Below are 23692 nucleotides of genomic sequence, written 5' to 3'. Positions count from 1 at the left end.
ATAATGCCTAACATTTACTCATTACAGAAAAGCAAAATCAAAACCACAAGATACACATTATACCCACTGGAAGGACGATAATAAAAAAGGCAGACAACTAGTTTTGGTGAGAATGTGGAGACATCAGGATCTCCATCTATCACTGGTAGGAATGAAAAATGTTACAGCTTCTCTGGAAAACAGTTTGGCAGTTCCGCAAAAAGTTAAACATAGTTACCATCTGACTAACAATGTCACTCCTAGATATATATCCAAGAGAACTGAAAGAGGCCAGACAAGACAGGTTAAACGTTGTATGATTCCATTAATATGAAATGTCCAGAAGAAGCAATCTATAGAGACAGAAAGATTGGTGGTTGCCACTTACGAGGGGAGGAGAAAGGAAAGTGACTGCCTAATGACTATGAAGTTTCCTTCTGGGAGTGATGAAAACGTTGTGCAACTCTGTGAATATACTTACCCACTGCACTATATACTATAAAAGGGTGAATTTTATGATATGTGTATTATATCTAGAAAAAAAATTTTAAATCCCTGCATAACAAAGTAACTTCAAGATGATTTCCTACATGAATTGGCTACCAAAAGGCACTTTTATTTCTATAGGGGACTTTCAAATATTGTTAGAATTTTCATATTGCAGCCTCATTTTAACATGGCTGAGAATTTGGCTAATGGTTAAATAATGAATTAGAGAAATTATACTAAAAATATTCACCTATACAACAGATTTTTAAAAATATTCTCACCTCACACCAGTCAGAATGGCCATCATTCAAAAGTCCACAAACAATAAATGCTGGAGAGGCTGTAGAGAAAAGGGAACCTTCCTACACTGCTGGTAAGAATGTAGTTTGGTGCAGCTATTATGGAAAACAGTATGGAGATTCCTCAAAAGACTAAAAACAGACTTACCATATGATCCAACAATCCCACTTCTGGGCCTATATCCAGAGGGAATCTTAATTCAAAAGACACATGCACCCCAATGTTCAGAGCAGCACTATTTACAATAGCCAAGACATGGAAACAACCTAAATGTCCATCGACAAATGACTGGATAAAGAAGCTGTGGTATATTTATACAATGGAATACTACTCAGCCATAAAATTAATAAAATAATGCCATTTGCAGCAACATGGATGGGCCTGGAGAAAGTCATTCTAAGTGAAGTTAAGCCAGAAAGAGAAAGAAAAATACTATGTGATATCACTTATATGTGGAATCTTAAAAAAAAAAAAAGACAAACTTATCTACAAAACAGAAACAGATTCACAGACATAGAAAACAAACTTACGGTTACAAGGGGGGGGAAGGGCAGGAAGGGATAAGTTGGGAGTTCTAGATTTGCAGATACTAATATACATAAAATAGATAACAAGTTTATACTATATAGCACAGGGAACTATATTCAATATCTTGTAGTAACCTATTGTAGAAAAGAATATGAAAATGAATAGATGTATGTTCATGTATGACTCAAGAATTATGCTGTACACCAGAATTTGACATAACACTGTACACTGACTATACTTCAATAAAAATATATTAAAACACTCTACCTCTGAGTTACCATATGGATTTCTAACTGTTAAAAAAAATTTAAGCTAAAAATTAGATCAGCTATTCAAACTTAATGCAAGTATAGAAAAACTAGCTAAATAAATTTAAATATATAATAGATAAACTTATACAACAATAAAAATGAGAAAATTATTAATTTGCAAACTCTCATAAAATAATGCAAAAGGGCGATAATCATCGATGGATGTGCTAAGCCATTAGGTAAAAGTTTTCTGGGAAACTTTATGATGGATGGATCAAGCTAATGACTCCTGAATTGAACACTCTTAACATTACTATAAATGGAACAAAGCAGCTATTATGTCCCTCCTCATGGATCTGAAGAACTAAGCTGATTTCATCACCACTTATGAAGTCTTTTGCCACTTATGAAGTATATATACATTTTATCACCATTTAAGTATGTATGTACACATGGATAATATATACTTCATAAGTCTCTAATTACCAATGTACAGAAGATATTGGTGATAGAGGAAGTTAAACAACTGTGCACAGCCAAATCCAGAATGTGGGAAATCTTACAAAGCAAATCATAGTCTCCTTAACAAATAAATTCATAAAAAAGAGAAGGGAAACTATTATAAAATAAAAAGCTTGTGAATCATATACTTTATCTTCCAAACTGGGACACTTTTTGAGAATTAAAGGAAATTCTGTCAATAATTATGCTAGACAATAGGCATGAACTGGGTGGGACCTACTCAAAGCTTCTACTCAAAAGCCTCAATCAAATGCAAGGTATGGACTTTCTTTTTCTCAATATCCTTTTACTTTTGTTTTGGGTTTTGTTGTTGGTGGTGGTCTTTTTTTGTTTGTTTGTTTTAGAAACAAGATCCAATTAGGGAATTAGAATATGGTCTGAACATTAAATGATATTTAAAAATCACTACCAGGATTTCCAGTCAAGATGGCAGAGTAGTAGGGCCACGAGCTTGTCTCTCCTTGCAACTACAACAAAACCACAACTGACTGCTGAACAACCATCAGAAAAAAGACTGGAACCTAGCAAAAACAGATCTTCAACTGGAAACAATGAGGGAACCACAGCAGGACGGTAGGAGGGGCGTGCTCGCAATACAATTGGGCCCCATACCCCTCAGGCGGGCGACTCACAAGCTGAAGAATAATTAAGTGAGAGGAGTGAGAGCTCTGAGCCCCATGTCAGCCTCCCCAGCCCAGGGATCCAGCATTGGGAGGAGGAGACCCCCAAGACATCTGGTTTTGAAGGTCAGCGAGGCTGAACTCCAGGAGCCCCACAGGACGACGGGAAACAGATTTCTTTCTCTTGTGAAGCACACGTAGAATCTTGCTCATGCCGGGTCCAAGGGCAGAGGCAGTGGTCTCATAGGAACCTGGGCCATACCTGCCTGCTGGTTTTGGAAGGTACCCAGGAGAGGTAGGGGGCGGCTATGGTTCACCCTGGGGACATAAAAGCTGGTGGCTGGCATTTGGGGAGTGTTTATCTACATAAGCTTTCCTGGAGGCTGACATCTTGCTTAGGTCATTAGCCCCCAAGCCCCACCCAACAGCCTGTAGGCCTAAGGGCTAGGAAGCCTCAGGCCAAACAAAACACTGGGTGGGAATGCAGACCTACCCATTAGCAGACTTCCTCACACTTCCTGTTCCTCTAGACAGGGCCCTGCCCACCAGAGGACCAGGATGAAGCTCCACTCAGCAGTAGGAGGGAAAGGCTCCTCCTGCCAGGAAACTTGCAAAAGCCTCTAGTCCAGCCTCATCCACCAGGGGGCAGATGCCAGAAGTAAGAAAACAATAATCCCAAATCCTGTGGAAGGAATCCACAAATGCAAGCCAGACTCTACCCCAGGACAGCTGGACCCTGGCCCTTGGGTGCCAAGAGAGGCGTGTACTGCTGGGACACATACGACTACACCCACAGAGGGCCACTTCTCCGAGGTTGAGAAACATAGCTAACCTACCTAAAATTACAAATAGAAAGACAGATAATATGAGGTAGCAGAGGAGTATCTTCCAGGCCAAGGCACAAGATAATTCAGAAGAAACAAGTAGTGAGGAGATAGACAATCTATCCAAGAAAAAATTTAGTGTAATGATGAAGATGTTCAGAGAACTCAGAAGGAGTACAGATGCAGAGGGGGAGTTTTAAGCAAAGAGTTGGAAAATATAAAGAATACCCAGAGTTGAAGAATAAAATTACTGAAATGAATAATACTAGAAGGAACCAAGAATAGGGCAAATGAGGCAGACGAATGGATTAGTGAGCTAGAGGACAGATTAGTGGAAATCACTACTGCAAAACAGAAAAAAGAATGAAAAGAAATGAGGATAATTTAAGAGAACTCTGGGACAACATTAAGTGCACTAATATTCACATTATAGGGGTCCCAGAAAGTGAATAGAGAAAGGACCTGAGAAAATATTTGAAGAGAAAATAACTGAAAACTTCCCTAGCTTGGGAATGGAAACAGTCATCCAAGTCCAGGAAACACAGAGATCAAACCAAAGAGGAACACACCAAGGCACATAGTCATCAAATTGACAAAAAATTAAGGATAAGGAGAAAATACTAAAATCAGCAAGAGAAAAGCAACAAATAATACACAAACGAACTCCCATAAGGTTATCAGCTGATTTTTCAGCAGAAATTCTACAGGCCAGAAGGGAGTGGCATGATATATTTGAAGTTATGAAAGGGAAAAATTTACAACCAAGAATACTTCATCAAGGGTCTCATTCATATTTGATGGAGAAATTAAAAGCTTCACAAATAAACAAAAGCTAAAAGAATTCACCACCACCAAACCAGCTTTACAACAAATGTTAAAGGAACTTCTCTAGTCATCAAACCACAAGAAAAGAGATACATGTACCCCAATGTTCACAGGAGAACTATTGACAAAAACTAAGACATGGAAACAACCTAAATGTCCATTGACAGATGACTGGATAAAGAAGTTGTACATCATACACACAATGGAATACTACTCAGCCATAAAGAATAAAATCATGCCATTTGCAGCAACATGGATGGACCTGGAGATCATCATACTAAGTAAGCCAGAAAGAGAAAAATACCATATGATATCACTTATATATGGAATCTGAAATAAAGAAAAAGAAAAAAGGGGACACGACCTTATTTACAAAACAGACTGATTCACAGACATAGAAAACAAACTTATGGTTACAAGGTGAGGGCAACAGGGTGGGGAGGGATAAATTGGGAGTTCAGAATTTGTAGATACTAACTACTATATATAAAATAGATAAGCAACAAGGACCTACTGTACAGCACAGGGAACTATATTCAATATCTTGTAGTAACATCCAATGAGGAAGAATATGAAAAGGAATGTATATAAGTGAATCACTCTGCTATACACCAGAAATGAACATATTATAAATCAACTATACTTCAATTAAATAACCATTAAAAGATGAAAATAAAAACCAGTGCCAAATTTGAGATAAATGATAAGGACCTTTTAAATAAAACCTAGTCATGGTGACATTGTCTGTTATAGATACACACTGAAGTGAACACAGGGGAGATGATACAGTATCTGTGTTTTGCTTTAAAACATTGGTGGGAGTAGGAAGTAGGGGTGGGGGAATATATGGAATAGTACTGATAAGAGGTTGATAAATAGTGAAGCTGCATGATGGGTCCATGGAGATTCATTATTCTGCACTCCTCCATTTATGTATTTGAAAAATTTTTATAATATAAAGTTTATTTAAAAGTTTAGTATTAACCAAGCAGCCAAGATGGAGTAGAAGGATGCTCTTAGGTCACCCTCTCCCACGAATACACCAAGAGAGACATCCACAGACCCACTCATTCACTCAGAACACCTGCTGAACTTTGACAGAACATTGTGTTCTTTAAAAAACAAAATTCCTCACAAATTTGGTGGGAGGAAAAAAAAAAAAAGAAGAAAATGGAAATTAGTGCAGGACCTGTCTCGCAGGGAGGAGCGGCAAAGAAAGAGTAGCGCTCTTACACTGGGACTCCCCCTCTCCAACGGAAAGGTCAGCAGGGACGGAGAGGGAACCTCCGAGGCTCGGATCTGTGCATAGCAGTCTTTGGCCAACAGAACTAAATGAGATTCATACAAAGAAGAACTCATACCAGTCCTTCTCAAACTCTTCCAATAGACTGAAAAGGAAAGAGTACTCCCAAACTCATTCTTTGAGGCCACCAACACTCTGATACCAAAACCAGACAAAAACACTACCAAAAAAGAAAATTACAGGCCAATATCACTGATGAACATAGATGCAAAAATCCTCAACAAAATATTAGCAAACAAACCAACAGCACATAAAAAAGATCATACACCATTCATCCTAGGAACACAAGGAGGGTTCAACATATGCAAATCAATCGATGTGATACACCACCTAAAGAAAGGACAAAAATCACATGATCATCTTAACAGAGGTAGAAAAAGCACTTGATAAAATTCAACACCCATTTATGATAAAAACTCTTAAGTGGGTATAGAGGGAACATATCTCAACATTATAAAAGCTATTTATGATAAGCCCACAGCCAGTATAATACTCAACGGTGAAAAACTGAAAGCCTTCCCACTGAAATCTGGAACAAGACAAGGATGCCCACTCTCACCACTTCTATTCAACATAGTCTTGGAAGTCCTGGCTATAGCAATCAGGCAAGAAAGAGATAAAAGGGATCCAAATTGGAAGAGAAGCGGTAAAATTGTCACTATATGTGGGTGATATGATACTATAGAAAAACCTAAAAGCTCGACACAAAAACTACTAGAGCTGATAAAAGAATTTAGCAAGGTAGCAGCATACAAGATTAACATACAGAAATCAGTGGCATTTCTTTACACTGACAATGAATTAGCAGGAAAAGAAAGTAAAGAAACAATTTTGTTTAAAATTGCATCCAAAAGAATAAAATACTTAGGAATCTGATCAAGGAGGTGAAAGACTTATACATGGAGAACTACAAAACACTGATTAAGGAAATTAAAGATGACTTAAAAAAATGGAAAGATATCCCATGCTCTTGGATTGGAAGAATCAATATTGTTAAAATGGCCATATTGCCCAAGGCAATCTACAGATTTAATGCAATCCCTATCAAATTACCAAGGACATATTTCACAACTAGAACAAATAATCTTAATATTTATATGGAATCCCAAAAGACCTAGAATTGCTAAAGCAATACTGAAGAAAAAGAATGAAGCTGGAGGAATAACCCTCCCAGACTTCAGAAAATAGTACAGAGCTACAGTAATCAAAACATCATGGTATTGGCATAAAAACAGATATATGACTCAATGGAACAGATAGAGAGCCCAGAAATAAACCCACAGACCTATGGTCAATTTATCTTTGACAAAGGAGGCAAGAATGTAAATGGAGAAAAGACTCTCTTCAGCAAGTAGTGTGGGAAAACTGGACAGCAGCATGTAAATCAATGAAGTTAGAACATTCTCTTACATCATACACAAAAATAAACTCCAAATGGCTTAAAGACTTAAATATAAGACAAGACACGATAAATCGCCTAGAAGAAAACAGGCAAAACATTCTCTGACATAAATCTTAGCAATGTTCTCCTAGGGCAATCTGCCCAGGCAATAGAAATAAAAGCAAAAATAAACAAATGGGACCTAATTAAATTTACAAGCTTTTGCACAGCAAAGGAAACCATAAGCAAAACAAAATGACAACCTATGGAATGGGAGAAAATACTTGCAAATGATGCAACTGACAAAGGCTTAATTTCCAGAATATATAAACAGCTCATACAACTTAAGAAAAAACAACCCAATCTAAAAATGGGCAGAAGACCTAAACAAGCAATTGTCCAATGAAGACATATGAATGACCAATAGGCACATGAAAAAATGCTCTATATCACTAATTATCAGAGAAATGCAAATCAAAACTATAATGAGGTATTCAAAAGTCCATGAATGATAAATGCTGGAGAGGGTGTGAAGAAAACAGAACCCTCCTACACTGCTGGTAGGAATGTTGTTTGGTGCAGCCATTATAGAAAACGTTATGGGGAGTCCTCAAAAAAACTAAAAACAAACTTTACATAAGATCCAGCAATCCCACTTCTAGGTATATATCCAGAGAGAACTCTAACTTGAATAGATACACCCCAGTGTTCATAGCAGCACTGTATACAATAGCCAAGACATGGAAGCAACCTAAATGTCCATTGACAGATGACTGGATAAAGAAGCTGTGGTATATTTATACAATGGACTACTACTCAGCCATAAAAAGAATAAAATAAAGCCATCTGTAGCAACATGGATGTTCCTGGAGAATGCCATTCTAAGTGAAGTAAGCCAGAAAGAGAAAGAAAAATACCATATGATATCACTCATATGTGGAATCCAAAAAAAAATTTTTAAAAATTTAAAAAAGGACACTTATGAACTCATCTACAAAACAGAAACAGACTTGCAGACATAGTAAACAATCTTATGGTTACTGGGGAAAGTGGGTAGGAAGGGATAAATTTGGGAGTTTGAGATTGCAAATGTTAGCCACTATATATAAAAATAGATTAAAAAAAGTTTCTTCTGTACAGCACAGGGAACTATATTCAATACCTTATAATAACTTCTAATGAAAAATATGAAAATGTGTATGTATATGCACGACTGGGACATTGTGCTGCACACCAGAAACTGACACATTGTAACTGACTGTACTTCAATTTTTAAAAATTAAAAGTATTTAAAAAAATGCTTAGTATTACCTAGCATTGCAGAGGCATTTCTGGCTTTGACTCTATATAACGACAAATACACTCCCACAACTCTTATTTGCCAAATAAATATTGGTTAGCCTTAGTCATCAAATGGAAATCTCAAAGGGAAATCTTTAACAGAGAAACAGCTGGCGTGGCTCAAAGAAAATGTAAAAATCCATTTTTGACCTTCCCACTGAAAGATGCTCTCAAGAGTTCTTTTCTGGACTCCCAGTCGGTGGTTATGGCACATGTGGGCACAGGGATTTATAACTCAGTGATAAGCATCACACAGCGTTAAACATTAAACTGAGTCAGCAGCCCCAGTTTGAGATTATCTTCCATTCTTGGCAAAAAATCATAGTTTTGACTTTTGTCAGACATAAAATTTATTTTATGGTGTAGAAGAAACTTCAAAAGCTATATCTGAGTCAAGTCTCTATGCCATTGGTGAAGTGTCTATTTGAACCATGTATCAAGTATATTTTTTGTTTTGTTTTATTTTTGGAGGATTGCTCTAAGTATGAGTAGCCCAAAATTAAAACTTCATCTAACAACTACTCATCTTTATCTTGAAATTCTAGACAAAGTTAAGGAAACGTATAAAGATTGGCCTTTAAAATGCTTATTTAAAGCACGTCTTTTAATAGCTTTGTACTTGCCTCCTATTTAGACCAGTTAAACAAATTAGAATTTTTCGTAGACTTTAGCTCAGTCATTGTTCGTGGTTTTCAAATACAAAATAACATAATTTAGGAAAGTTCTTAACATGGAATCCGACGTAGAGAAAGAAATTCTGTTTCAGACAACGGCATTTCTAGGAATCAAAAGGTTTCAAGGGAAAAACATCAGAGATGTACGTAATAGTAAAAATTAAATCAATCACAAAGAATGTGAAATAGACTATGCACAAAACTTCAAGAAATTTAAATAAAACAACAACTGTCATTTTCACAAGAAGTTCTTCAGTGGTTTACAAGTTCCAGCCATCAAGTCTAAGAGGAAGTCTGCTTTACAAAAACAAGGCAGTGTCACTGAATTCCTGAGAAAAATGCTATCACCAACATCAGCTCAAGGTGCCTTAACTTTGATTTTCTTTCTGATTAAAGGCATCCAAATACATTTTTAAAAGAAGAAACAAGGAAAATTAGGGTAAACTGAATCCCCCAACATACCATTTGTGAAAGTGGATTTACGGCTATGAGTACACATCATGAAATCTGGGGACCCTAACTATCACAGAAAGCCAAGTCACACTTTCATGTAGGAAAAGTAACTTCCCTAAATTGATGATTTGTAGTTGACTTGCAACTCCCCACCCCTACCCACTGATGACCCAGAGGGAGAACCTATGTTAATACGTAGCAAAACCACACTGGTTAGAGTAATTGTCAGAAAAGAACAAATTTGGTTAGCCAGGGGTTGTTGCAATCAGCAGCATAACTCTATAAGCTCAGTGAACTATTTTGTATTTGGTGGATGCAGAAGAAAGGAGACTAAAGGAAGAAGCGCGAAATTATTTTACTACCCACTGTGAGTAAAATAGCTACGTAGGATTTCAGTGCAGCACTGTGAATTTTCCTCTGTTCTTTTAATGATTATAGGAATAGCACAGCAGAAGAAGAATAAAAAATTAAGCTTTATCTAAGTGAAGATTTAAACTTCCTACAAGTGGATGAGGGTAAAAAACAAAAAACACAGACAAAACAAACACAGCACTTGGTTGCACTAAATATATTCAGCTGCATACCCTTGCTCTCCTATTCCAAACTGTTATATTCCTGGGAAATAATGCCTATCCACAGCCACTAATTTCTTGATTATTTACTAGCAGTAAAAATGGAAGCAATTTTGATTATTATTATGGAAATAATTAACAAGATTGAAATGAAGTCAAAATCAGTCTGTTTCTTGTAGAACTTCTACAAGCCTTGTATTTTTACGTTCGCTACATATATAGTAAGGTCTTTGACCTGGGAATCCTCAAGTTTCTCACCAAACTTACCTTCTTTTTCAGATACTGCAACACAGAAGTCATGTCAATACTTACTAACGTGGTGGCTAGGCACACAACACAGTTGACACTTGTAGCAAAGGGACATTCGAATATTTTCAAGTTTATGAGTTTCTGGGTACAGACACTCAGACTTTGCAGCAAACAGCTTCTAGCTAATGGCTACACTGTCTGAAGGTACACAGTATGAGTAAATGAAATGGCCTCAAATTTTCCAAGTTAGCAAACACAAGTTCCTACTGCATGACTGTGAAGCAGGCATTTGGATCTCTATTTTGTAAATGTAAAACTGCAGGTTCAACTCTCCACCCTCAAACCAACAAATACGCTTTCCTCGCAGTGGAAAGAGAGGGGGAAGCCCCGGCTTCACTTACTCCTCATTCAGGGCACACCGACGGTTGGTGAGCGTGCCGTATTTCCTCAGCGTCTCGGTGAGCTCGGAGTAGAGTTTGTCAGCCAGAGAGAGTGGGATTCCTTCCCACACCAGGATGAGAATCACGATCACCGCAGCCTCACAGGTGTGGCCAGCTCGCTCCCGCACCAGACACAGTAGCTTCTCCTCGCTGCAGCTTCTGCGGACCACCTGCTCGGGTCACCATTCCACCCCAACACCCCCCACCCCAACCAAAACAAAACAAGGGTCACTTGCAGCCGATGAGAGCATTGATTGATGTCTGTACTTCTTCTCACTTCTGGGTCACAATTAGGGCGACCTTTACCAGCACCTGCAACTTGCCCTTTGCTGCCCTTCTACAGACTGGGGGCTCCCCCTGGGGTCAGAACCGGGAGGGATGCGAAAGCACTCAGTGTGGATGAGACTCTACCCAGTGCAATGGGGGCAATGCTCCCTGCCTTAAAGCCAGAGCTAGATGGAAGACAGGCAGGTCTTTTCCATAAAGTTTAAGGTCTTCATAAATGACAGTATAAAGATTAACTGCAGGTGTTTAAAAGATTAGGGACCTCTTCCTCACATGCCGTGAGAATTATACTTTTAGCAGGCACTTGAATGGACCTCCTCCTCACCATTAAATTCTTTCAATTAAATACAGTTTGCACATGATTTTTAAAACAAATCTGCTTTTCTTAAGAGATAACACATGATAAATATAAGCAATATTCCTTTAAACTAGCATAAATAACTCTCTGATCTGGGTAACCCCACTCTCAGGGTTAGATTAAGAATTAAAATGCCCAAGACTGAAGACCAAAGGCTTGTCAATCCACACTTACCCATTTAGCAATAGGACATCCCTGAGAACTTTTGCCTTCTTTACCAGTATAGATGACTCTTTCAATCCTAATAGCTTTACCCTTCTGTCCAAACCTTAAAGAAATCCACAGAAACACACACACACACAAAATTAGCAAATGAATCTAAGGCAACCAAAATATTGAACATTTGAATATCATTTTATTCTATGACCACATCCTGAGAAATGAATAGTTTTATTTTTTTAAAAAAATAGATCTAAGCCAAGCAAACTGGATAATAAACTTTAAGCCTTGTATTTCTTCAGTATCAAAATATACTGATAATTTTAATGAGCTAGGAAAGCTGATTTTTATACATAATTTCATAAAGCACAAAACTTTTTAAAGTTTGTTAAATTCAGTCTTCTAAGATATATATTATTTGATTTGTCCTTTACTAAATTTAGCTGTTTTAAAACTTGGGGAATCATAATTGATTTTAGTTAACACTGTTCGTCTAAGAACCTCTCACATTTTTTTTTTAAAGGCTGGCAAATAACTGGTATCCAGCAATTTTGAAAATATAGGATAATTCTAGAAATAGATTATATTTTCCCTTATGGCCAAGGCACTACTTACTGTTTGCTAATAAAAAAAGGCACTTAGGGAAATTCACTATTTCTGCCAGGCTACTAGATGATTATTCAGTGAATTTCTGTGTGCTAATTTAGAAATGAATAATTTGGAAATGGGGCAAGAATGATATAGAATATGTCCCTGCTGCCCAGAATGTCTCCTAATGTATTTTAATGATAACACTGCCTACCTCTCAAAGAAAAGGCCCCCTAACGTAGTAACAGCTTGGAGCTGTGGGTCCCTATATGAAAGTCTCTCTCTGTATTGATTATCTCACTCATAAGAGTCTTCTACATGCAGGAGAAACTGTGTAGGTTCGGGTAAATACTTGCATACCTGTGATTGACAGTAAGGAAAAAAATGCAGCTATAAATGGAATTGGTCTCTATTTCTATTCAGTATATCACTCTTGCCCTCTGCTCACACTCATGGCCAACCTCCTCAGAGATAACTACTCATTTACAACGTAGTTACAATTCACCTACTGTAGGTGAGTGTAACTCAGTGGTTCCCGTCTTAGACGACCTTTCCCCGCTTTACTTTTGGACACTTTGTCATCAGATGGGGAAGCCAGAGTAGGGCTTCTCTTTGCAGCCTGCGCCAGCACCCTTGTGCCTGGCAGGCTGGCTGGCTGGTTCTTGTTTGTGCCTGGGTTTTCTGGCATCCATCTCAGAGTGGGCAGCCTGTGCCAGCTCGCAGACTATTAGTCCTGTCAAATATTGTGACTCTCTGGTGAATTGCAGTGTGTAGTGTTGGCAACCCTGGAATAGCTAAGCCTCCTAATAATTACTCAATTTACAATTGTTTACTGCTTTGTATGTGAAAGCTGGAAAAATTCTGACATATACAAAAGGATAAACGTTAATCTGCCCTGTGCCTTTGCGTTAATTACCTTTCTTCCATGATTTCTCTAATAGCTGCCACATTAGGACCTGCTCCTAGATGGGTATAAAAAGGACCTTCATCTTTTTCAATAATTTGCTCTGTTGAGATAATAGAAGATTATTATTTTAGACCTCAATTGTACTAAATATAAAGGCTACATCCACAAAGCTTATCCCCCAACTGCACATTAAGGGCCCTAAATGTGACTTTAAACATTTTGTTTTCTTTAAAATGAATGGACTAATCTATTAAAAAAATGTGCCAAATAATTAAGTATATGTACATGCTGCCTGTTGGATAAAAATATATTATATTCTATTTCAGATACGGGATAAAGAATTATTTTAAACCAAGTAAGTGGAACTAGACAGAAAAAAAACACTGAGGGAATTAAATATATTATATGTAATATCAACTATGATCCAGTTTTTTAAACTGAAAAAAATTATAGCTTACTAGAATGCCTGCCTGCTATTTGGATGTTAAAAGATTAAAAAGAAAATGTCCTGTCCTGTCTCACCCCAGGATACTGTTCAGTTTATTGTCAAGATATTTTTTTTCCCGCTTATTTCCCCACAACACTTAATTACTCTGTTTTGAAAGTAAGAACACTGAATCCAGACCCATATTTATATGTCCTTTAGAACAACTTACAATGAGAAGAAATACTGGAGAGAGGGTCAGAGAAAAGGAAGAAGCTCTTATAAACTATCAGAGATGACAGGTGGGAAACAAGGGTTAGGGTGACAGAAGGGAGTGAAGATGAGTGAAACTTACCTAATATTGTGTGTGGCACGTTAGCCCAGTGAGGCGACAGTATTAGCCACACACAAAGGGGCAGTACGGCCCCTCCCTCCATCCTTCTCTACAATGTGGGCTGTCCTGTTGTAAGAGGAATACCACGGAGTGTGTGGACCATCAGCCACATGAGTTTAACACTGGCTTTTACAAATGTCTTCTACTGTATCCAAGCTGAGTGGCTATAGTTAAGATCTTCTCATGTAGATCTCTGCCCATCAGCAAAAAGTTGCCCTATTCCAACAGACCTAGCACGTATCTTGAATTTTAACAAAAAGGTGCTTGTTTAAAAAAAGAAAGGGAAATACCATATTTTCTATCAAAAAGAAGAAACTTATCAAAATAAATATAAATTACACAATATTTCAAGTGCATAAATGGAGAAAAGGCAAAACTTTGAGTATTCAGAACTTTAGCATTACAATTTCCCCTGACTCACCAAGACAGAAGATGATAACCTCCCCCTGTCTAGAAATTAATCTTCTAAAATGACTAATACATTCGACCTTGAATTAGAAAAAGTACTAAAAGCTCTCTTTTACATTTGTTTGCAGATGGCAGTTAGTTTTGTCATTTTAACAGATCTTTTTTACTGCCTGGCTGTCTCTCCAGGAGATGGTACACAAAGAGTTAAATAAATTGATTAGTCTAAAACAGATACCTTTATATTTTAAAGGATTTGAATGGAGAGGAAAAATGAGCATGTACAATTGTTTTAATTTTTTGGAAAAACTGAATGTAAGTGAAGTTCTCTCTAGCACAGCACAAGCATCGGTAACTCAAAGACAAGAAATGTAAGCTTTGGGTTTTTATGAGCCTTCACAAATTGCTGCCAGACTCAAGATTTTAAAAAAGAAAGAAAAATCCCATATCTGAAGATAAATTCCCTAATTCTGGATAAACACCATGTGTCTCAGTACATTTCTGGCACTTACCTACACATCTGCACGATGGGAAATCATACTGGGTCTTGACAGGTGTATCCAATAAATTTTTTATTGGAGTATCTAGTAATTTGGAAGGTGACTCTAAAAAATTATTGAGAACAGAACCAGCTGTTCTTTTGGTTGGTGTCTTTTCTGAAGACGGCGTTGCTTGCTGCTCTAAAGCTGGGGTGTGGCTCTCAAGTTCTGCAGCAGGGGTTTGTGTAGTTAAAACCGTGACTGGCCCGGACATTTCAACTTTTACTTGCTTCTGTGATTTGAGAGTAAGAGCCTTATGGTCAAATAATGATTTGACCTGAAATTGCTTCAGATGCTGCTCCATGGTCTCAAGGATGCTCTTTTGTTGCACATTATCGCAGCTCGGAGGTGGAATCTCTTGCTTTGGCATCTTTTTCCATGTTTTGTTTTCTGGCTGTGCTGACATAGGGCGCATACAGGCTTGGGGCTTGGACCCAGGTTCGACCTTAATTGGCCTGTGCATCTGATTGTGGCCAGACTCGGTTTGGAGTTGCTGTATTTGCTGCTGTTCTTGCTTCTGCAAGAGGTGCCACCTTAGAGCAGCGTGCTTTTGAATGTCCTTCTGGGGCGGGGTCTGAATGTGACTTCCCGCGTGATTGGGCACAGGGAACGCATTTGCTTGGGTTTGCATCAGGTACCTTTGCTGACCGAGTTGTGCAGCTTGTTGAGCAGACACATCTTGGTTTCTACTTTTGTATCCCTGTAGAACTGAAGCTTGCTGAGGTTTCTGTTCTTGTTCTTGAAAGCACCTGTGAAGAATGTCTTGCTTTGGGGTCACATTATTTGGAAAATACTGCATGTGATGCAAGTTTTGGGTCTTGTTTCCTGCAAAGAGTTCAGAATGTATAGCCTGTTCTTTATTCTCTGGAACGAGGTGTGTATTGTTCAAACAAGAAATCTGCACTTTGCTTGCATTTGATTTCAAGATCTGACCGTAGGGGGAATTTCTACTCTTCATATTCTGTACTTGCTCCAGTCCCATTTGGGTACTACGAGTCTGGAACTCATTTGATTTCGAATATTGATTTTCACCACGAAAGCAGTCTTCTACTTTAACCTGGCTGAAGAATGACCCTTCTCTTTGCTGATCACTGTTGCCTTGGGGATGTGAAAAAGTCTGGGGCATTTGTTCTTTATTCTTTATCTGTAATGTTTGCTGCTGTTGCTGGCTTTGAGAGAGGGGTGACTTCTGGGATGGTTGTGTTTGTGCTGCCTGCTTCTGAGGCTTATGCAGAAGGTGTGAGTTTGAGAATGGCTCAGTCTCTGAAGCCTGTTGATTTAAGTGTTGTTTTAATGTTGGGGCCATGAGTTCCTCACTTTGGAATTCTAGTCTTTGCTGAATATGAAATCTTGGGGCACACAGTGACTGCCTGTGAGATTCAGGTGAAGGGTCTGTTTTGGAGAAGTGCACCTGGAGTGAGGGTTTTTGGAAGTGGAGAGGCTGGTCCACTGTACCTTGAGACTGCCCTTGATTCATCTCAACTTGGTACCTTTGTGGCCTCTGCTCTGGTTGCATTATTTTCTGGATATAAGCCTGCCCTGGGAGGCCCCCAGGCATGTTGGAATTTCCAGTGTATTGTTTGGAGGTCATTTGATTGGAGGCGTTGGACTGATACTGAAGAATTGACCGCAGGGATGTCTCATTACATTTTGGATGGGACTCTGCTTGATGATAGCGAGGGACCTTCAATTCAATCCATCCCGGTTTCAGACAGGACTGTGTTGGGAGCACAGGGTCTCGTGTTTGTTCTTCACCTCGACCCTTGAGGATCTCTTGCTCTTTGTGTCCCGTCATCGGCTGGCAGTGGTCCTGTGGATCTCCTCTGCTACCAGGAACTGGTGGGTTATGCTTGAGATGTTCTGATACTTGTCTTGTTTTCTCAGAACATGATGCAACAGTCATTGTCCCTGGAGTCCGTATGTCATTCTTGTTAACACAATTATTCTGAGGCCTTTCTGGAAGCATCAGAGAGGAGCTGGATACATGTGTGGATGGAGTAGGACTCTGGGATGGTGGTGCCTCAGGCTGACCCTCTATTTTCACTGCCCTTAAAAGAGTTGTGTTACTTTGGTTGGGGTAGTGATGGTGTTCTTCCAAAACTCCATCATTCAGAGTGCTTTTTCCTTCTGAAGGAAGCTGAGGAAACTGTGGGAGAGGAGGAGGGGGAGAAAGAAGCAGTTGTGATGGTGGTGGTGTGGTAGTGGCAGAAAAGGAATCCTTAGTGAACACTGAGCTTTGCTTGAAGTAAGCACCATTTATTTCATTTTGCTTTAAATACCGTTCAGAGCTGCCACCAGGAGCCTGCACATTGCTGCTGGAACCTGAACAGAATTCTTCACCAGATGCTAGCTGTGTGGTTCCTGGGATGTTACCATTTTCTGCCGGAGCTGGGCAGATCTCAAAAACTGCATTTTGCTGTTCTGGTTTCTGAAAGGGACAGGTAGCCAGCATTGCAGCCGGTTTACTGGCACTGTCAGCATCACAGGCCTCGGTCACCACTGCGGCTGGCTCTGGAGGCAGCTCAGAGTTCGAGGTCTGTGGGAAATTGATCTGCCCTGAGGTATGCGATGGGTGAGTGATCTCACAGGACAACTCATTAGTAGCCTGACTGTTAATGGCATGTATGTGAGATGTGGTTTTCTGCACCGCAATGGAAACACAATCTGGATAATATTGAGACAGTGTTTTTTCCAGGAGTTCACCGTGTGTGTTTTCCATGGAAGAGGCAGAAACTGTAGCACCATTAGGCATTAGCACTGCCGTGTTTTTAAGAAGTAATACAATGTTCTTGTCGTGGTAGTTAACATCTCTCCCCTCCTGCTCACTCAGAACCTGAAGCTCTGGATTTTCAGACCCACTGCAGTTATGTGTTGGAAAACTGGTGAGACCTGTCACTTCATCTTCCTGGGCTACAGAGCTCACAGATTCTCTCTTCTCACTCACATCGGAGACGTTTGGTTGACTGCTGCCTTTGACTGGATTTCTTTCTTGGCTTTCCCCGAAGTTCGTTCTTTCTCCATTAGCCTTTTGGTCTTGTTTCAGTTTCTTGTTCTGATGGAGCCCAAAGAGAGACGGTTCACTCACTGTGCGTTTTATCCCTCCATTCTGCAAACACCTGGAATACCCTCTACCTTCTTGTACAAAGTCCGGACTCACACGACTGTTCTGGCTCCCCTTCATGTGGGGTATTCCACAGTAACTTTTGAAAGACCGCCACTTGGTGTCTCCATTTACTTCTGAATAAGGTCTCTCAGTTAATGGGCTTCCATTCTGGAGCTTTATAGCCAGAGGTTCTGTCTGGCAAACAGGAGAAGGAGATGGTATCAGGAATGGACTTAGTCTGTTGCCCTCAACATGGTTGGTTCTGTCCTGTTCCATCAGGCTTGCTTCGGGGCCATCCACAAGGCTGCCCTCTGAATGAATCCTAAAAAGCATGGAAACAAAAACCAGAGTACATTGATATGTTTCTAACACTAATAATACACCTTAGAGAAGCATCGTGGCATGAACAATATTGGAGCTCCTAGACAGAGCAAACCGTGGTCCTTATTTCCATGTCTCAGAGTGACACAACCAGGAGCTACTCAGGAAATTACTCTTGTCTTCCCAGCAACTCTCAAATATTCATGGTCACAGAGAACAAAGACCAAAATCACCAGCTAAAGGGGGAACCTGATACTATATTAGTAAATAGTATCGACTTCCTTCCCAAATAATTCTTTGTCAAAATGCTAAGAACAATAAAGACTACCACCTTTCTTTCTTCTCTAGCACCTTACATATCCAATCACTTGCTAAGCTTGATCAATTCCATTTCCCATATAGTTCTTGACTTTTCTTCACTGCCACTTAGTAGCCAGATCTACATGATCTTGTTTCAGTATCTATTGCAACAGCTTTTTAAAGGGCTTCTCCCAAGCCCAGACCTGTCCTCTCCCCAGTCCTTCAAGGACCCTTCATACTGTTATCAAAGGGAATGTTCTAAAACGCAAATCTGATGTCATACCCTTCTTAACACCTTACTGACGCCATATTGCCTGCATCAGTAGTTCTCAAACTCTTTACCCAAACACACCTGAAAGACACGGCAAGCTCCCAGTAGTGCTGACATTCCAGAGGATGGGGAAGGGATGAAAGCGTGGTTCACAAAGTGCCCTTTCTGAGTGATTCTGTCCTCCTCTCCAGGCACTTCCTGCCCACTTCTTTTGAGAATTCCTGACTAATAATGAATGGTTTTTCACGTATAGGTTTCTATTTTTCTGTTCTCCTACTTCTTCTCACAGTTTATACTCCAATTATAACAACAGCTTATAAATTCTCAAGTGTGGTAAGCTGTGTCAGACCTCCACACTGTTGTTTTATCTGCCCAGAATGCCTTTTTGGTCTCCTTACTTGCTCAGTGACTCCTGTGTTCAGCTAAAACTGTCTCAGGCATCACCTCCCCTAGGATTCCTTCTTTGATTTTTCCAAGAGAATTAATCACTTCTATTCCTATGCTGCTTCTATATCTTGTATATGATCTGCAGCTCAACATATCACACTCAGTTATATTTTGTTTACTCTAACAGGACTGTGAACTCCTTAAAAATATCCTACTCTGTTTATTTCTGTACTTGGTATAGAGTGAGCATCCAGCTTCACTAGATTGATAAAAATTTGCTCATCTTGTGATCAGATCATTTCTTCTTCATTTATTCAAACATTTTTGAGACCAATACCAATGGAGACTTCAAAGCCCAAATGCTAGGGAAAGCAGGAAGAAATGGGCACTAAAACCCCAAAATAATGTATTATAGAAAATCAATTCTGCCCCATTTATGATACAACCATGCTTTATTTTCCCCGAGGTTTTCTCATTAAATTTATTCTAGGGTGTAAGTGGAAAAAAAAATCAAAATTATTTTCCCTTTGGACTATAAAAAAGCTCTATTAAAATAGCCATTGCTTACTAAGAAAAATGAAACAGAGGAGAAAATAAACATTGGGAAGCAACACTGAAGTTATCATTTGCAGATAATAAGACTGTATACTGGTCAACCAAGAGAATCAGCTGAAAAGTTGTTACAGTTGATGAGAATTCAGTAAAGTAGCTGAAGAAAAAAATCAATAGCCTTGGTATATAAAAGCAACAACCAGTCAGAAGCTCTGGTGGAATAAAATACTATAATAGAAAAAAATGTTTTTAAAACATTACGAATAAACTTAAAAAGAAATGTGAAAGACCTATTTGAATAAAACTCTAAAACAATACTGAGGGTTACACAAACATAAAAACAAAACAAGTGGAAAGGTATATGTTCCTGGGTAGCTGTCAAATTAATCTATTCATTTAATGTACTCTCATAAAGATACTAGCAGAATGTTCTGAGGAACTAAAGAAGCTGTCTCTAAAGTTCATGTGAAAAAATAAGCAAACTGGGTACCCAGGAATAATCTGGAAGAGAATCGTAATGTGGCCTGGGAAGGGCACTGACCAAATTAAAAGCTATTAAAAGGCAACAAAAGCTCTACTGTACTTAAAGCAGCTTGTACTTACACATCAACAGATAATACAGTATTTACAAGACCAATGGAATAGAATAGAATGTCCAGAAATAGATTTAAACATGCATAGAAATACGGTGCAAGGTAACAACGGCATTTCAAATAAATACATTAGAATGACTGGACAGTTTTCTGAGAAAAATAATAAAGTTGGACCTGTCCCTTATATCTGACACCAAAATGTATTCTAGATGGATTTAACATCTGAATGTGGAAAACAAAACCCTAAGAAAATTAAAAGCAACCTGAGAAAGCTTAAAAAATAATTATCTAATGACTGGGTAAGTTCTTTGTGACAAAAAAATCTAGAAGCCATAAAAGATGATAAAGTTCAGTAAAATTTATGCATGCGAAAATAAACCAATAAGCAAAGTTAGAAGTACATAAAATGTAATATATAGGACCCATACAAACTGACAGGATAAAGACCAACCACTGAAGAAAAAAATAATGAGCAAAGGATGTGGACAGTTCACAGAAAATGAAATGCAAATGGCTCTGAAATATTTTTAAGATGTCCATTATTACTTGTAAAAAGAAATGGAAATTAAAACTGCAACGAGATACAGTTCTTTCCCCAAATTGGCAAAGAAGAAAAATTTTGATAATACACTATGTTGGCAAGCATGTGGGGAAACAGACATGCTTTGCATGGTTCTCAGGAGTCAAAAGTAATACAAATACCATGGAGGACAATTTAGCAATATCGTAGAATTTCACAGAAACTTCTTTGATTCTTCAGTTTTAAGAACTTATTTTACAAATATGCCCATATATATGTGTTAAAGAATGTATGCACAATACTTTGCAATAGCAAAAGTTTGGAAACAACCTACATTTTCATATAAAGTATTTCCAGGTAATTAAATGAAGTCAAACAAGCTGCAGAACAGTATGTGTAAGGATGCCACAGCCTGTACATTTACCAAACTAAAGAAAAGCAGCTCTGGGAGAATATACACTGAAACTGGTGATAATACTTTGCCTCCAGGAGAAGGAGTGGAGAGGACTGGAAAACAGCACTGGGAGGAAGACTGCTTTTAAATGTGTCGTTTTGTAACTTTTAAGCATGTATATTAATTAATAAATAAAACCTAAATCAAAAGGTCATAATTCCTATTGGACAAAGAAAAACAACAGAACAAAGTGACATCTTTATTTCTGTAAACCTACTTCCTTTGAAATGCTAAGAAATGGCCTAGACATGCAAGCCACTGGTCACCAATGGCTCCTGAGCCTTTGAAATGTGGTTAGTACGAATTGAGATGTTCTGTAAGTATAAATACACACTGGATTTCAAAGGTCTTAGTGTGCACAAAAAAAGAAAATAACTCAGTTTCTTAAAATACGTATTACATGCTGAAACAATATGATTTTGGTTAAGTAAAATACATTATTAAAAAATTTTTTTTTACTTGTTTTAACGTGAGTACTGGAAAATTAAAAATTTTACACGTGGCTTATGGTGTACTTCTATTGGGTAGCTTGGAGCTAAACTAATACTCTTAATCATCAGTAGCCTTTAATTTAAAAACTTTTGTTTCCAGGATCATGAGAATTGATTTGTAGTCTTTGATGTAAGGGGTTTCTCCAAAATCAGGGGCACCACCACTTTTCAAAAGGTAAGAAGCATAGACATAAGCCTAGGAAAATCCTTCATAGACGAGGTCAATTAGCTTTCCAAACACTACAACCAAAAATTCTTTCTTTCAGTAACTAAATCAATTTCCACTGTACCAAACAAAATGTATTTACATGCACACATGTACACTTATGTTATATAAACTTGCAGGTTCTTTATACACTGTATATTGTCCTACTTAATTTTTAGATAATACCTTTATCTATAAATACATATTTATATTTATTATATATGTAATATATTATTCTCTGTTATGGTCCATACCACATAATTTGGACATTCTTTAAAGTGTCAAGGGCAGAATTACAATGGATGAAGTTTGCGTATCTTTTATGAGCATAATATTAGCTTCTAAGAAGAAATGAAGTTGACTTAGAATAAAATTTATTTCAATATGGAACTTTAAACACAACAGACATTTTTAAACACTAATTTAATATTATTGTTAGAATTATTCTGCCCATGACAGCAAGTCCTTTACTGAGTACAACCATCAGATGTGAAGAGTTAGTTAAATGGTTAACCTTTTAAGGGAGGACAGGAAAAGGGTATATTGTCTTTCCATTTTAGGATGAAGATAATTCGTTATTTGATGATTATTTGTTATTAGTCTATGAATCTGACTGAGAAAATTTAAACCAATAAAGTACCACTTGACAGGAAGAAAAAAAAAGAAATATTTTCTTTGACTTCAATATGTCCTAGACCACACTTTGCACCTGTATCCCAGAGTATTACACAATCCAGTAACCCACTTGGAACAGCACTCTCACAATCACCCAGTGCTTTTATACTTCCATTGGAAAGCATTATTTATTTTTAATAAAAACAGAAAAAAATGAGACCTGTTCATTTTGACTATTATAAAAATACTGGCAAAGCTTTCATGCTGTAATTTGCACAGTGTATATAAATATACAAAGTTTTTTCAAGCTTACAAAAGTCAGTAATCTATGTATTAGGCAAGAAAATCTTCCAAGATAATTTTTTGTAGATATCTACCAGCTAATCAGTGAAAAAAGAGTTAGTAGGTGGTGGTTGTTGCTGCTGCTGCTGCTGCTGTTATTATTGTTATTGTTGTTGTTGTTATTATTATTAACAAATTTAGGGGAAAGGGGGAAATTTTTCCAAAGTTAAACTAAGTGTTTTCTGGAATGAATGTAAATTTTTGCCTTAGAGATATTTTTGTGTGGCATTCCCTTTGCTTCTGAGTGACTAAGAACAGAAATAAAATTTTTTATTCATTCATACCTGCTCTTCTAAGTGACTGATAACAGAAATATTTTGAATTCTCATAATTGATTTTTTGATATTGAAATTAAATATCCTTTATTTTTTCCTACACTAGAGAACATATAATTAATATGATGTACAGTACTAGTCAGGATACTTTTCCCTTGTGAAGCTGAATATTTAAATGCTTTTTAAAGTAATGCCAGCTTTTGGAAGTTTGTATATGGTAATTTATGCCAAATAAAATTATAATACAGTTTATGCCAAATAAAATTGAGCCTATAAAAAGCAGGAGAGAGAATTTTCATTTTAGAACAAGACTCACTTTTTACAGTAGGGACAATGACTCACCTATGAGGACACTGGTCAGTCAAAATTAAGGCACTAATTTTTTCTTAAAACTGTTATGAAATTTATATGCAAGAGCATAAGGCAGAAGAGCCTTTGGTAAACCTGGAAAGA

General features: G+C 37.8%; 1 protein-coding gene across 5 annotated transcripts in view; it reads right to left on the bottom strand.

The window, feature by feature from the left end:
- Positions 1 to 23692, bottom strand: part of TET2 (tet methylcytosine dioxygenase 2) — a 123802-nt gene that overhangs the window by 28645 nt on the left and 71465 nt on the right. For all 5 annotated transcript variants that reach the window (XM_032461105.1, XM_032461094.1, XM_006184616.2 and 2 more), the window contains 4 exons: positions 14784 to 18235; positions 13058 to 13148; positions 11569 to 11662; positions 10713 to 10921 (listed from right to left, as the gene is read on the bottom strand). In XM_032461105.1, coding sequence (XP_032316996.1) covers positions 10713 to 10921; positions 11569 to 11662; positions 13058 to 13148; positions 14784 to 18189 — 3800 coding nt within the window. In that variant the 5' untranslated portion in view covers positions 18190 to 18235. The remainder of the gene's footprint in view (positions 1 to 10712; positions 10922 to 11568; positions 11663 to 13057; positions 13149 to 14783; positions 18236 to 23692) is intronic.

This window comes from Camelus ferus, chromosome 2, assembly GCF_009834535.1.
Source record: "Camelus ferus isolate YT-003-E chromosome 2, BCGSAC_Cfer_1.0, whole genome shotgun sequence".
In the NCBI taxonomy this organism is placed as follows: Eukaryota; Metazoa; Chordata; class Mammalia; order Artiodactyla; family Camelidae; genus Camelus; species Camelus ferus.
This window is presented reverse-complemented; position numbering and strand designations above follow the sequence as displayed.